The sequence below is a fragment of the Amphiura filiformis genome, unplaced genomic scaffold (assembly GCF_039555335.1).
Source record: "Amphiura filiformis unplaced genomic scaffold, Afil_fr2py scaffold_29, whole genome shotgun sequence".
Lineage (NCBI taxonomy): Eukaryota > Metazoa > Echinodermata > Ophiuroidea > Amphilepidida > Amphiuridae > Amphiura > Amphiura filiformis.
In genome coordinates, this window is record NW_027305493.1 from 552,556 (window position 1) to 567,946 (window position 15,391).

General features: G+C 36.8%; 2 protein-coding genes across 3 annotated transcripts; both read left to right on the forward strand.

Moving 5' to 3' along the window:
• The first annotated feature begins 214 nt into the window (after positions 1–214).
• Positions 215–9,544, forward strand: LOC140143842 (uncharacterized). Of its 2 annotated transcripts, XM_072165652.1 has the most exons (7): positions 219–790; positions 1,282–1,540; positions 1,953–2,041; positions 4,976–5,023; positions 6,015–6,041; positions 8,818–9,094; positions 9,411–9,544. In XM_072165652.1, exons 1-6 carry the CDS (start codon positions 535–537, stop codon positions 9,069–9,071), a joined length of 933 nt encoding a protein of 310 aa, XP_072021753.1. In that variant the 5' UTR covers positions 219–534; the 3' UTR covers positions 9,072–9,094; positions 9,411–9,544. The 2 variants fall into 2 exon arrangements, with proteins under 2 accessions (XP_072021754.1, XP_072021753.1); XM_072165653.1 differs by lacking the exon at positions 4,976–5,023 and having other exon boundaries at positions 215–790.
• Positions 9,417–15,113, forward strand: LOC140143841 (tyrosine kinase receptor Cad96Ca-like). Its single transcript, XM_072165651.1, has 8 exons — positions 9,417–9,651; positions 9,811–9,915; positions 10,068–10,228; positions 10,982–11,104; positions 12,276–12,387; positions 13,363–13,459; positions 14,361–14,460; positions 14,903–15,113. The coding sequence occupies exons 1-8, from the start codon at positions 9,546–9,548 to the stop codon at positions 15,068–15,070; spliced, it is 972 nt and encodes a 323-aa protein (XP_072021752.1). The 5' UTR covers positions 9,417–9,545; the 3' UTR covers positions 15,071–15,113.
• The last annotated feature ends 278 nt before the right edge of the window (positions 15,114–15,391 follow it).

Sequence of the window (15,391 nt, forward strand, 5' to 3'; positions counted from 1 at the left end):
GATGGGATCACTGAATGGGACTTTAAGGCGTGAAGTTCAGAAAAATAATAGAAAGTATTACCTCGTAAAATGTTCAGTTGAATGATTTCTTTGAACAGAGGTTCGCCAGGTCATGGTAAAAGAGTTCGTTGAGCTACAAGCAATTAATTCTGTCTGTATCAATGTAACTTTAATTTTGCGAACAACTTTATTTCATGAGAAAGGAATAATTATCTGTACATGACTATGGCTGCAGTGAATTCCGCTTGTATTAAACATGTAACATAGGCTCGAGTTTGCAACTTTTGTATTTTGAGAATGTTTGTTTTGCGCTGAAATAAAAACAACGGACTTGTTTTTAATATCTGTTAAAAAATAAGGTGGAATAAAAAAAAGTACCTATTTAAACAAGGAAATAAGAAATTGGTACAATTGGTAGTCTTTTCATTATGTATGACATGGCAATGACGTTCTTAATAATAACGGAAAATCAACATAAAGCGGATATATAACTTGGTCTTAAACATGTACTTGCGATGACGACTTTCCACCAATATGGCAAAAGGACTGCTTTTGATCTTCTTTATTTTGCTACTTAAAGGCCATATGGTCCGTGGACAAACATATTCCCGTATCGAGAATATTTCAAATTCAGTTTGTTACTATAATGACTGGGATGCATTAGGAGAGTACGTTCGTAGCCAGAATAGTACTGAACAACCTAAATACATTGAAGATGTGTCGACAACAAAACACGGAGTCCATTTTGAACTTACGACCTCGAAAAACGAAGACAACGACTTAATTACGGGTTTGTGTACTATTTTTATATTATTTTTTGTTTTAAAAGAACTAATTCAACAAAATTGCATGATTTGGCCTTCGAGATTGCCTGTTGAATAAGTTTGCTCTATAAAAATATTGCTCTATTAGTGTTAACTTAACTGTTAACCATGGTAACAATACAAAGGCTAGAAATGTTCTGAATAGACCAGTTGAAACTAGATGATATCAAGTGCTCAATTCAGCATTTTTATATCGCCAGACATTGTAAATTTGTTTGTAAACATGGTAAAGGTGTTGCTTCTACTTTACATTAAAGATGGCTCGACCCTGATAACGTCTACCCACCCTTACATTACGATACAGTCTCATAAATTATTAATGGGGGTTTGGCAAAAAATTGTCAAAAATGGTCGAGGTCTGCCATATTTATTTTTTGCCTAGAAATATTTCTCACAGGTACAATTTATGGTGCATATTTAACTCAACTTGTATGTTTCTTTCTTTGTCCATATCCAGTAACTCTGATACCAGTGGACATTGGTACTAATTCCATCATAGGTTTAGGGGTTCAGGCGTTTGAATTCAACAGTGGCTTGTCTTCAGGTAGCCCTCTAGGAGCATGGCACCAAATGGGTGATGTTAAAGTGAAAACATGCGATAATACCCGCCCAAACAGTACCGCGTATGAAGATCGCTTCGTAGTGTCAGAAAAGAAGACGGAGTATAACTTTACATGGTCACCCGTCGATGGTGATGTGGGGAAAGTTGTTTTCAGGTACTGCTAAACGTATTTACACTAATGGTCTCAAGTTTACATTACTTAATTCATGAAAAACAATGTGCACATCTATAATAAAATTAATAAAATTGCTAATTTGCATAAAACAAAAATGGCCGCTGGGCTCAAATTTCAAACCATGCTAAGGAGCCTTACCAATTCTTCTCATCATAATGATTCAGAAAAGGAATATTTCTCCAATATACAGTTCTGAGTTATATATAGTATAGGAAAACGGTCAAATGTCAAATTTCAGCTCTACATTGGACAAACCTCAAAAATGCTTTTTAAATGGTCTCATTTTGTTCTGCTTGAAAGAAACATTTTAAGAAAGAAGATTTTGCCATATTTCAGGTATTTCGTTGACTTGAAAACGAATGATAAGAGAATTGTATTTGCTTTAACACAGTGCAACAACTCTGGTTTTAATGCAACAAAACGGCGGCTTGATACCAGTTTATTTCTTCGGAATACTCAGCGAGCCTTTATCAATCAGAGGTAGGACCCTTTAAGTTATACTTTTTGAACTTAGGGGATTTTATATGATTCTGCGAGAACATGAACAAATATTGAAAGTACTTTTTCGCAGGATAAATCAAGAAAATAACAACAAAAAAAAGGTAAAGTTTTAGAAAGGTTTCCAGTTCCACTCCCGAAAATTGAGATTTGTTTACAGTGCCCCCTCCAATTGACAAGGAAAACTTTTTACGTGACCAGTGGTCAGTGTAATTATTAAAAGCAGAAATGTGATTTTCGACTTTCAAAATGGACATTTAATGGAAAGACGAAGAAGAATAGGAAGAATGGGCTATTCCAGATGACATCCACACACCCCATATGGAGGACATGATCTTATCTTCCACACAAGGAGTGTTAATTTCAAATGGTATTACCTATAATATGGGTGACACTTTTTGAAATCTATGCTCCTGTGTAGGAGATTAAGGTCATGTCTTCCATAGGGGGTGTAGTATGAATTTAAAATGGAATAGCCCAAAAAGGCTACGTTATATCTGCCTTAAACAAAGTTTACATTTCCAGTTACCAAGATGGGTCAATCGCAGAACTTTGAATTATGGGAAGGGCTACTGGAATTACGTCACGATTCAAGAACATGTATCTTAGGTCTAGACAATGGCGTCATATTGCAGGCAGGTTAGAGTTCATAGGACATACGTCAAAGGTTTAGTAGATACGGTCACCCAGACACTCTTAAAATGTTCCCGATTCCCAAGCTAAATATAAGTATGGTATACTTTTCAAACTATTCTGTGGTAAATCTATACAATATGACGGTGACTTTTGAGATATCTACGAAAACAATTTTAAACATCTTCCTGATTTTAACTGTCAACTATTATTTGCGCATAGTCAAAGGTGCTCTTAGACTAGCCACAGACTATCTGGTGAAAACCTTAACAAGCAAGGCGTCAATGATTACAAAATGGCTGAATATGTAGCCCAATCTTATGTCGAACAATGGCGTGACCTAGGGTCCCGATATTGCCTTTATGAACTCTCACCCTCCTGGGTCAAGGGCCGGGGTCAAGGGGACATTTCCATTATTTTGAACATTCACGCAAACCACAAGGACGTGACTTCCTTTGGATATGACATGGTCGCATGCAAATCCACAGAGAGGCATGTGCTCCTCTACGTTTTGCTGGCGCTTTCTCCAGTGTTTTCTTTGATTTCCTTGATGTAATCGATAGGCTTTATAATCTGATAATATGTCAACGAGGCCCTTTATTCGCTGGAATAGTGTGATGTCATAATACAGCCTGTATGCCTACTTTGGTTCAAGGACATGTTCCCAGTCATGCATGGTTCCTATTGACTTTGTGTTGAACAGAAGAAGTTTACATCCACCTAAATTGCATTATACACAATTGAGCTAAAAACTCATCCAGTTATAGTAATTAGCTAAATAAATCATAATATTCTGCAATCATGTCTTTGAAATATGAAGTTTTGTCAGAATTTATCATGTTCTTTTTACCAATTGGTTGGTTTCCAAAAATCCAATTAGTTATACTGTGTGAACATGGTAAACAGGGGACTGTCTTTGAGAGCTGCTTGAACCAAAACACTTCAAATTGTATGCATGGCTTTATCCAAGGTGATGATGTAATGGCTATTCCAGTCTGCCGCCTGGACAACCAATTCTTTAGAAATGCTTAGTCGCGCTAAAAGTCGATCGATACATGTAAAAATCAGCACAATTCAGAGATACACCTTTTTGCTATGAAATTAATTTTCTCGGTCAAATATAAAGCAATATTTTTTTTCTTCAGTAATGTCAGTTAAAAACTTGGTGCTTGGATATACATTTTTTTAAAATCCTGGTGTTAAAATTAAGCATCAAATTGTGTCTTTTAGTGTGATATTTTTGATTTTTATAGGCCTTGAATTCGCCTGCGAGCTTTTTACGGAATTCATGTTTTAGCGTCTCAAACTAACATAGTTTGCTAAAGAAAGATATTTCCCACCTCTGTAAAGCACATCGTGTGGGTCTATATGTTATAGTTTTGTCAGAATTTCCGTTTTTGTTTTACCCTTTTTCCATTCATGCTCAGAAAATGTCAAACTAAGTAAAAGTAGGCAATGGTGAGTACTTTTATCTCGAGAGCAACCAGCAGAAATAGTCGATATTTCCTTTGTTGTTATCCAGGTCAATTTTTCATTGAAAGCAAATTGCCCGACCAGCGATTAAATCCCCAATTGGGTGTTCTGGTTAAACATGATCAGTAGGAGCGCTATAGGTCTGGGGATTTCTTTGCTATATTGAAGTTCTGGCAACACTATAGCCATGCCGGTATTCCTATTAAACCCAGGGATATCGATCCACAATGCTAGTACTAGCCTTTAGATTTCACGTGTTGATTTAGAAATTTTTTCAGCCGACAGTGAAAGATGGTGAAATCAAAACGGAAATTCTGACAAAACTATGATATATAGCTCACGGTGATGTGCTTTAGAAAGTTGGGGTAAATCCTTCATTAGCGAACTATATTACTTTGAAAAGCTAAAAGGTTGATCCAAGAAAAAGCTCGCGGGCCGAGCTGAAGCCTATAAAAATCGAATATCTTACACTAAATGACTGAATGTCAGGCCTAAGTTTAACACCAGGATTTAAAAAAAAATCAGTATCAAGCATTATAGTTTTTCCAGCCATTTACTGAAAAAATGAAAATTATTGCTTTTCATTTGGCTGAGAAAAAATTTTTACACTGAAAAGGTGTAACTCAAAATTTTGCTCATTTCAACACCAATTTCGATCGTTTGTATTGCCTCATTAAATGACTGAGTGAGCCTTGCAGAACAAAAGAATCGGTTGTGCAGGTAGCTGACTGATTCCAGCAAATAAATGTATAGGAATAGTACTTGTTGATCAAAATTTGTATTTCATTTTATTACAAATAACCATTGAAGCCACAGACGCACCAGAAATTCAAATGACGACATCCGGAATTTCTGAAGGTATTTATACCATTTTTAGTAAGACCTTAATAACTCAGGGTCGGGTGACGTATTTGTCGTCCCTCGATTAAATATTTAGGAGCACTTGTACAGTGCCCCCCCCTCCCCCTTTGGGGTCTTGGGATCTTTTATTTGTACGATGTCTGTCTACATTTTGCTGTTTTTGCAACAAAAAAACTATGCAAAAACCACCCAAATTGGGCGCTTTTAAGGGTACTTTTGCCCAAATGCACCCAATTAGGCACATTAGCCTTACTTTTAACCCATTGATTATACCGAAATAGTTGAAAACGATCCCCAAAACCGTGGCACGTCCCCGTACACATCCAACCAGAGAGAACCACCCCCACCCCCAGCGGGTACAATTATCCAATATTCTACACCTGTCACACTCACATACGCAATCATTAGGAAAAGAATTTGGGGAAAACCTTCTGTTGATAAAATACTATGCTGAGCCACCAGCCTGGGTGGCTCACGCTCCAGTAATTTCATATGATTGAGCTCAGTAATACACCAAGGAATGTCTTCCAATTCATGAAAACAAATAGATAATCAGCTTATCGGATTAAAAGCTTAGAGGGAAGGTCTTGCTGCTCAGCGAGTGTTTGTAATTCTCAAAAGGTTTTCTCCAAATTCATTCTCTAATGTAAAGCACAACGTTACCTTACAGTAAAACGTAGCCATTTCGCAAGTTTATCTGGGTGTTGTGGACTAATTACTATTTGAAATACCAAACCAAATAGAAATTCTTCATAAATCATTCTGAAAAATCGTCAGGAGAAGCATCTCTTATGGCTAGTATATAGAGTTCAACGTCTTCCTGTTTTTAAAGTTGGGTTCGAAGACGTAATTTCGAGGCGCTAGAATCCTAAAGCTTTTTATGTATTATAATTTTTCAAAACATGCTCCCTGTATCTAATCTTAAGTATGAAACATATTCTACTATATAATAATATTATTTTTCTATTCTTTTAATTGTTCCAAATAGCCACAGAAGCTCCAGGACCACCTGAAGGTAATATTATTAATAATATTATTATCAATGTGTTTGACCCCTTTAAGGGATCTAAAATGAGCGTTTATTGCGTTTCGACAGTATTTTTTTGTGGGACATGAGAGCACCTCAGACCTATCGATTTGCATTCTGAATAAGAAGCATGTCTTTCTGATATCAAATAATTTTAATTTTTTTAAATCACAATATAATACAAATTTTATGACAAATTATAAAAATTTGATATTTTTCAAATTTTGATATATAACAGTCCTCGAAGTAAATTATATAAATCTAATGATATATTCTTAAAGTGTATGTAGCAGGGAGGAAAAGCCGACGATCAATTGAAAATTTTGACCTTTCATATTGAAGATATGGATTTTTTCCCAAAAGACCTAATTTTTTATCCATATCTTCAATACGAAAGGTCAAAATTTTCAATTGATCGTCGGCTTTTCATCCCACCTACATACACTTTAAGTATCAATCATCAGATCTATAAAGTTTACTTCAAGTACTGTTAAATATCAAAAATATCAATTTTTAATGATTTGCCATAAAATGTGTATTAAATTGCGAATTTAAAAAAATCAACATTATTTGATATCAGAATGACATTTTTCGTATTCAGAATGCAATTCGATATGTCTGATGTGCTCTAATGTCCCAAAATAAATACTGTCCAAACGTTCATACCCCAGCCCTTAAAAGAATATAATTTCGTGGATAACATAAAATGAACAGAAATCGATGTAAGCACAATTTTGTTGGAACCATCAGTCCATCACCCAATTCAGATAGCAGTAACCAGTTATAGGTCGTAAAAACAATAGTGCTTAAAAACAATACTGTTCAAAGTTGCCCCGCAGGGCTACCACAGCCAACACACTACGGTTTCACGATTTTCACTGACGTTGTACTTAGGTTGTCATCTACTTTGTAAATTTGTGAACTTATATTGGTGTTGTGACAACGTTATTTCGACGTTGTTTTTCGGACGTAGATATAACGTCATTATTACGTTGTAATGACGTTGTTTCAAGGTCAAGTTGTGAACGTATTATTCAAACGTCCTTATTAAGTTCGGTTGTAACAACGCATGAATAATACGTTCACAACTTCAAGTTGAAATATTACGTTATATCAACGTCCGAGAATCCACGGCGAAAGTAACGTTGTCACAACACGAATATGAGCTCACAAATTTACGTATTTACAACGTAGATGACAACCTAAGTAAACGTATATAACTTTTGTACGACGTTGTAACGACGTCAAATTGTTGGCTGGAAAATTAACAATATCAACAAAAACAATAGCGATCAAGTTTAAACTATAAAGTAACACCCGATAGAGGTGATGGAAATTAAGGGGTAAAAAAAATAAAATAAAAAACCCATACTTTAATGTTACGCCAGGAGTTCTTGCCATGCGGGGCCATTATATATTGGAATTAGTTGCAAGTCCTCACCATGGGAGTTTCCGGCCTCAGCCCTGCCGGGTTTGTGACCTTGGTGTTTTTGTACTAGACCCCAGCCCGCCAGGGCTTAAAAACATCAAGGCCGCAAGCCCGGCCATATAGGGTATAATCTTCTTCCACGGTAAACCAAACAGCTTCCGTGGTAAACCTTACAGCGCCATCACTTGATGAAAGTACGTTATTAGTAGGCGTGAGTTAAAAGCTATCTGGGCTAGAACTATTGCGACTTTAGGGGTGAGCTTGCCTACAGGTAAAAAAAATACTCGTGGCGGTTATATTACACGTCTAGTTTAGGGCAATGGGGGTGGAAAGGAGGGTAGGCCTACTATGGGGATGTGCGACAGATTCGGGGTGCATTTTGGTTTATTGATGGCCCTCAATTTCATAAAAATTTGGTTTAAGAAAGATTGTTTTTATTTATTTTTTTTAAATTAATTTGTTTCCCAAATTTTATATCGGAAAGTGTGCCATTTTTTTTATTGTTACCATGGCGTGCGATAATAAATAGGCCTATTAATATAATTTTTAAATGCTATTTTATTATTTTGTTATTAATTGAAAATCTAAAATAGTATAAAATCGTATACGATGCCTTAATTTAAAGTTTAAAACGTTCTTCCAATATTAATAACTATTATTTAAATAATTCCTAACATCTCGGACAACACGCCCCCCTCCCCCAACACACACACCCCCACACCCCTACACCAACAACCACATGCCAAGTCTTGGCGAAAGTCTACCTTGCACATCGTGCACGCGTGCGTGCACCATCCAGCATTGTCCCGCTAAAATACACTACCCTATTACGAGCAATGGAATAGCCCGTCAATCATGCACAGTGGTTGCTCCTGGAAGGAAGATTATACCCGATGTGACGCGGTTACTCATGGAAGACAAGAAGGATTATACCCCTTTTCAGCCCGGCAGGGCCGAGGCCGGAAACTCCCATAGTGAGGACTTGCAAGAAATGGAGTTCCAATATATAATAACCCACAGGATATGTTAAAGCCACGCATAACCATAATGTAACGTATAAATGGTGACGTGGCGCAACTTTATTTTGCATTTTTAGCCATCTTTTGGAAATCAATTGTGGTATACGGATGGGTGTTTTTACCAAATTTTTATCAAATTTACCGGACAAATCACTTTTGCATCATTGTAGCCATGTTAAATATTTGGACTTAAGTGTTATGCCAATGGGCATGATTAGTCAAAATGAGGTTTTTAAAAAGAATATAGCGATGGGTCTACACAATCCCTATAAACATTATAGTAACTATTTTTTGTTTATGTTGTTTATATTACAAGATGATGCACCACTCCGTGATGTACCTATATTTGCAATAATCATTGCTGCCTCGGTGTTTCTATTCGTGCTACTGATTGTGTCCCTGAGTTTGTATTGCGCATATGAGATGAAAAAGGGAAACGGAAACAAGCAGATCTTACTTTGGAAGAAACACCTAACCATAGTCCTAACCAGGAAGACCAACTCGGAGGAACCACGAATCCAGCACAAAGCGAGACGAGCGCAGAACACGCTGAAGCTGAAGATAAAGTGACACATGTGGAAGAAATACCCAAGGTTGGAAAATATTTTCTATAACCCACTCCACACGGGTGTCGGCTGCAGACGACAGGTTCAAAATTTTCTTTAAAAATTCAAAAAGGTCAAAATTATCCATTTTCATGACCATATTTGGTATCGGCATGAAAACTTAATTAAAATGAGTACAAACAAGCCTATATAGCAACGTTGAGTGTTGGCTACTTTTGTCACAGCATTTCGTCTTTTATGACAATTATTTATTGCATCAAAATCGTGTATATCAGTTTATTTGTTTAAGGCGGTTATACCGTGATGTTTCGTTTGTTTGCAACCAATGTATTTTTACTTACAGATCAATGAAAAAAATCCGCAACAAAAGAAAAAAGCATCTACCCTTTCTACCCAAATCGAGGCGGAAATTGCAGCGGCAGGAGGAAGTTTAGGACATTTACAAGGCACTACTGAGATTGCGCGATCACATGTTCGTATGGGAGGTTTGATCGGTGAGGGCGCTTTTGCTGAGGTGTACAAAGCTGAAGCATATGGAATTACTAAAGCAGCTATCACCACTGTGGCGGTAAAAGTATTCAAAGGTATTTATTTCTGTAAAGATTTGGGGGGTTTTAATGTTGATTTTTGGTGTTGGTGATTTTAGATAATTATGGTGTTGGGTTGGTCGAATGCGGTGCCGGTATTGGGTAAAATAAAGTTTTGCTGAATACAGAATTTCATGCGGTGTATTCTTTTTTCAGATCCAACAGTTGCAGATGCTGATTTCAAGAGGGAGCTTAAAGTTCTCATGACCTTTCAGCCTCACCCCAATATTATTCAGCTGATGGGAGCGTGTACTGAAAAAGGTACAGTAATAGTACAACGTAAAAGTTAATTCAGCTGACATCTGTTTGTGAATTTCCTTTGTCGTGCAATCGTCGAGAAGGGGTTCATTAAAATTCAGCCTCGCTATAAATGTATAAAGCTACTACTTTTAGTTCTACTCTTGTTATTTCAGTGCCGTACTTCCTCGTCTTGGAATACGCTGAGATGGGTGATTTGAGAGCGTATCTACACAAACAGAGGAAGAGTTTAGGAAAGAAGATACTTGACCCCACGCAACTCATGACCTTTGCTGTACAAATAGCCACGGCAATGGAATACATTGAAACCAAACAAGTATGTTGTATAAAATGTTTATTTACTATTGTAATAAGGCCATTAATTTTATTCCATTTTGAGTTTTATTATTATTATTATTATTGTTACAGTAGTTATTCTTGATGTGTGTCATTGTCATTCTTGTAAGTTAATGTTGTATTCGCTGTAAATGTTGTAATGCTTTACTAATTATCATGTAAAATTTTCTTATTTAAAACATAGTGACAGACTGTTTACACGATCCATTTGGATTAAAGCATGCCCCGATCAGTTCCACAGGGTTTAAAGTTTCATTATTCTCATTATAAATTTTATTATAAATTTCTACTAATGAATGTACATACTGTTGGTTCGTGAATGAGCCCAAAGAGATGCAGGAAATCCAATTATTGGAGTAGAGAAACACAATATAGGCGATTTTATTTTCGTAACTTGTCGGTAATATTAGTTTGGTTTGTTGTAAAGCAACAAGCACAGAAACAGAGATATGATATACAGAGTGAAAATAAAGATGACATACTTAACGCGGGTGTCGAGTGCAGACGACATGTCAAAAATTTCAAACTTTTTCAAAAATGGTCAAATTTCAATTTTTCATTACCATATTTGGATTCAGCATGGAAAATGCATTCAAATGAGTACAAACAAGCCTAGTATTGGTTCAGCAGTTCTTGAGACGACCTATGTGATATTTGAAAATGTCGTCAGTTTGTCAACATTTAGCGTGTAAAGCATTAATAAACGACAAGTTACTTACATTTTGTTCTATAGTGCATACACCGTGACTTAGCTTCCCGCAATGTGCTGCTCAGTAAGGATTTGATGTGTAAGCTGGGTGACTTTGGACTTGCCAGAAATGTTGACCACAAGAGCCAGTACAAAATGTCATCAGACGTAAGTGAAAAAAATCCGAACAAGCCAATGAGCCAAACAACTAATAACTTTCGAATCTTGTTAGTAAGAAATCATCCACATAATGCGCAAGAATGTGAGAGGAAAGCTTCAACGGGAATGTAATTGGAGTACAAGTCTGACTCAGCCGATTTAAAGGCCAATTCGGTGATTTGTTCATCCGGACGATCGTAAAAATCATCAAAATTCAGATTTTGGTACCTTTATCATTGTCATAGATGTGCTAACATAGCCTGCTAGTGGTTCAGCAAAAAGCTGTGTATTTTTAAATACATAAAAAAAGACACAAAAAAAAAAGAAGAAGCATTTTACATGAATCTGCAATTTACATACTGACAGTATAAAAAAAGCATTTTACATGAATTTGCAATTTACATACTGACAGTATATAAATTAGCTACATGTATTTGAATGACTTTCAACTTAGTTAATACTGCTTGCTGTTTCCTTCGTTTTTTGCAAAAATTTGCATTTCAAAAATACCAAATGACAATATGAATGACTTATCCTTCACTTTAAAGCAATTATAAACAATTAAAAATTGTAACACTTTCGCTGGGATCACTGAATGGGACCTTAAGTAAAGTCTGCTCACATCATGTAGTAATATTAAATCGCGCAATAATAATCAGCATTGGTAAATGGTAACTTGAGATGCTGTACTACTCCAGATGACGGCCAGAATACCCGGCCCCCATGTTTAAAATCACGTGGTTGATGCCAACATTCGGTGAATAAGCTTCCGTCAAGCAATAACTAGACTGTCCCTTGTCAACAATGGGCCTATTAAATCATATGTGTAAAGGTAAACCACCTCTATGATACTGAACGCTTTCAGATGACCAGTCGGGTATTTTTCATCAGTAGATGAAAGCATAGCTAGAGACTATTGCTATAGACCACTTGACATGTGACGTCATTGCCCGGCAGTATGGCAGTTTTAAATTGTTCTTTGCCCTGCAGTGTGCGCACACATCGTAGCTTGCTCAGGGCACGTGCATTTTAAATCGCCCACCACATTTCATATAGTACAAGAGCGCCATTGAATAGTGTAGCGGTTCGTTCAAGCATATCGATAGACCAGTTCCCCGCCTTTGTTGATAAACAAAACAATGATGTCAAGTGGTCTATACACATTAATATTTTCATAAAGGCACCCGTTCCAGTGAGATGGATGGCCCCAGAGAACATTCGAGACAATGTCTACAGCACTAAATCAGATGTGTGGTCCTTCGGAGTGGTGTGCTGGGAGCTTGTCACTATGGGTAAGCGAGAGGACATTTATTTTTTATCATGATACTTTCTTTAAATGTATGCTACAGACCACCGTCCATTCTCTTGGTCGGGGCTATTCCACTACTGCCCTTACCCACTTCTCACGTCTGTTAAAGGGGACACCCTCGCGAAATCCCTATTGGTTTGTACAGGGTATTTCAGTTCAAGTCAATTTTCACTTGTCTTGTTTTTGGTAATTATTTAAAGTTGATTTCCCTGATAAGAAATCGAACTATTGGAATTCATTCATCGGGAGGTTTTTATTTTATGGCATATTTTGAGATTTTACCCCATTGAGTGCAAGGTTAAGTGTACCCGTCGTGTCCGAGGGGTCGAGATGGAACAGCCAAATATCGGCAAAAGCAACCAACGGGAAGGAGCGATCTATCGAAAATGACGTCATGCCGACAGACAAAATAGAGGACCACATACTTAAAGAGGCCTTGATTGCGCACAAGGCGCTCCATTATGTATGACAGTGGACTTTTTAAAAATCTCATCTTGAGTATTATAATTTTGTACTTGAGTGTAATTCCCATTAAAGATATCTTGTGTCAGAAGGCTTCGTAGTCAAAAGATAATGATGTCTCATACTATAATGTAATAGCTTTGAATTAAATAAGTTCTTCGTACTATTGTTATTAACCATAGCTTGCTATAGTTTGCCTTCGTTGTGTGCTCCATGCACTTTCCCAAATAAAACCTAATATCCTCAGTTTTCTGTCTACATTAAATTTCTCAATATAATGCCTTTATACCTCAATTTTGTCGTCAATTTTAATTTTGTCGTTCTGATTTCAATATACCGACACTTACCAGAATACTATTGAACCGTTCAGACATGCTATCCTTATGCGCGATTCGCCAAGCGCAAGCAGCGACAATAGTAAAGTCGGTTTTGCTGGATTCGTCAGTATAATGCGGGAATTATGACGATATTTACCTGTAATTATTGGTATCTATAGGTTCATATCCATACGGAGGATACAAATCAAAGCAAGTTATCAAGATGGTCGTACAGGGAACGCGACTTGAAAGACCTGAACATTGCAGTACAGAGTTGTGAGTATTGTATGGGGCTAAAGGATATATTAAAATGATGGTACCCAGTAGTCTTATGTTTATGTAAATGAGCTATTCCAGTTGAAATCCATATACACTACTATGCATGGAAGACATGACCTTAATAATCTTCCACACTAGGAGTGTGTGTTTCAAATGGGCTGGGTGACTCCATTTGAAAACTACATCCCCTGTGTTTCAGATTAAGGTCCTGTCTTTCATAGGAGGTGTATGGACTTTAACTGGAATAGCCCAATACATCATCGGATCCTCTTTAAGTAACCACAATAATTAAATTAATCTACAAAATTAGGTTGATATGATTCTAAGCTCAATCGTCAAAGTAGCCTTGCCTCTAGCCGAGCTTTATCGAAACTGGCCCTAGGTGGCAAAAGGTGATCTTATTTCATCAGACGTAAGTAAATAAAACACGAACAACCTAGTGAGCCAAACAACTTATAACATTCGGATCTTATTATTAAGAAATCATACACATAATGCACAAGCTCTTTGAAGAATGTTAAAAGAATGGCTTCAACGGGGCCGTAATTGGAGTCTGATCCAGCCTATTTAAGTAGAACCTGCTAAGATCGTGTAAATTTTTTTTATAGAGGGCCAATGTTGGTGATGTTCTCTCTGTAATAATCAGTATTGGTAATATCCATGAGATGCTTTACTACTCCAGAGGACAGTCATAATACCCAGCACCCATGTTTGATATCATGTGAAAAATACCTATATTGGGTGAATAAGGTTTGGTCAAGAAATAGCTAGATTGCCCTTGTTAACTATGACCCTATTTAATGAGAGTTTTATCGAGCTTTATCGAACACTGGCCCTCAGTAGCAAATATAGGTATTTTTTTCATTATACACAAAAGTTTCTTTACACATGTATACAGGTATGTGATAATGACTGCATGCTGGCAAGCGAAACCATCTAAGCGTCCAGGATTCACCAACCTCAGAGAGCAACTGCAAGTTATGCTGACAAATGCAGAGGTTTGTATGACAAAATAGATAATAAGATAAAAGCGACTTTATTGATGTCATCTTAAATCATCAAGGGACAAATTTATCTGGAATAACAATAGCGCTTGTCATTCGAAATCTTAAGCCCTACATTTGATAATATTTGATAATACTTGATAACACTATGCTAGCTTTAATTGGGACACTGATCTAGAGAGCCAGAAATCCAGGCTTTAAATTAGGGTCAAGGAGTGTTGGTTTTCATTCATTGATTAAGAGCCACCTTCAGGTTAAAATAAGTTTCTGTCAAAATATATTTCCCCAAAAAACTTACTCAAAACGTTCATTCGTCGTCCGCGAGTTTTGTAAAGAGTGGTGACGAGAAAGATACGTTTTTATAAAGCATTTGAGAAACATGTCTTATATTTTTATAAGCTTACCGATGGATTAATAATGGCCTTTTCCATTACAGAGCAATATCGTTGCCAAGGCATTTAACACAAAAGGATATGTGTACCTCAAACCAGAAAACTGGGATAACACCGATGAAGATGAACCACGACCACAGAGATCACGACAGAAGCAGCGACAAAACTTTCCTGCTAGGCTAGACTTCCAGAAGTCAGTGCAGCAACACTGAGGTCGCTGTGAGGAAATGAAAGCATGTGGAGCATCTGTCTATGTTTCTTCTTAACAATTGTTTTGGGTAGACGGACAACAAATGGTTCAAATGGAACCAAGTCGGAACAATTAACGTTTTTGAACTTTCACCTGTATTGTTACATAACGCATCAACCGTAGACAGGTCCTTTGTACAAACTGTACATTTTGACGTCCCTAAATAATTTGTATACTTGTGACGTGAGTGTCGGACATGTTGGCATTTAAAAAATGTAGACCCCTGTATTACCCTATGAGGTTAATTAATGAGTCACAGTCTGGGAACTGACAAATGTGAATC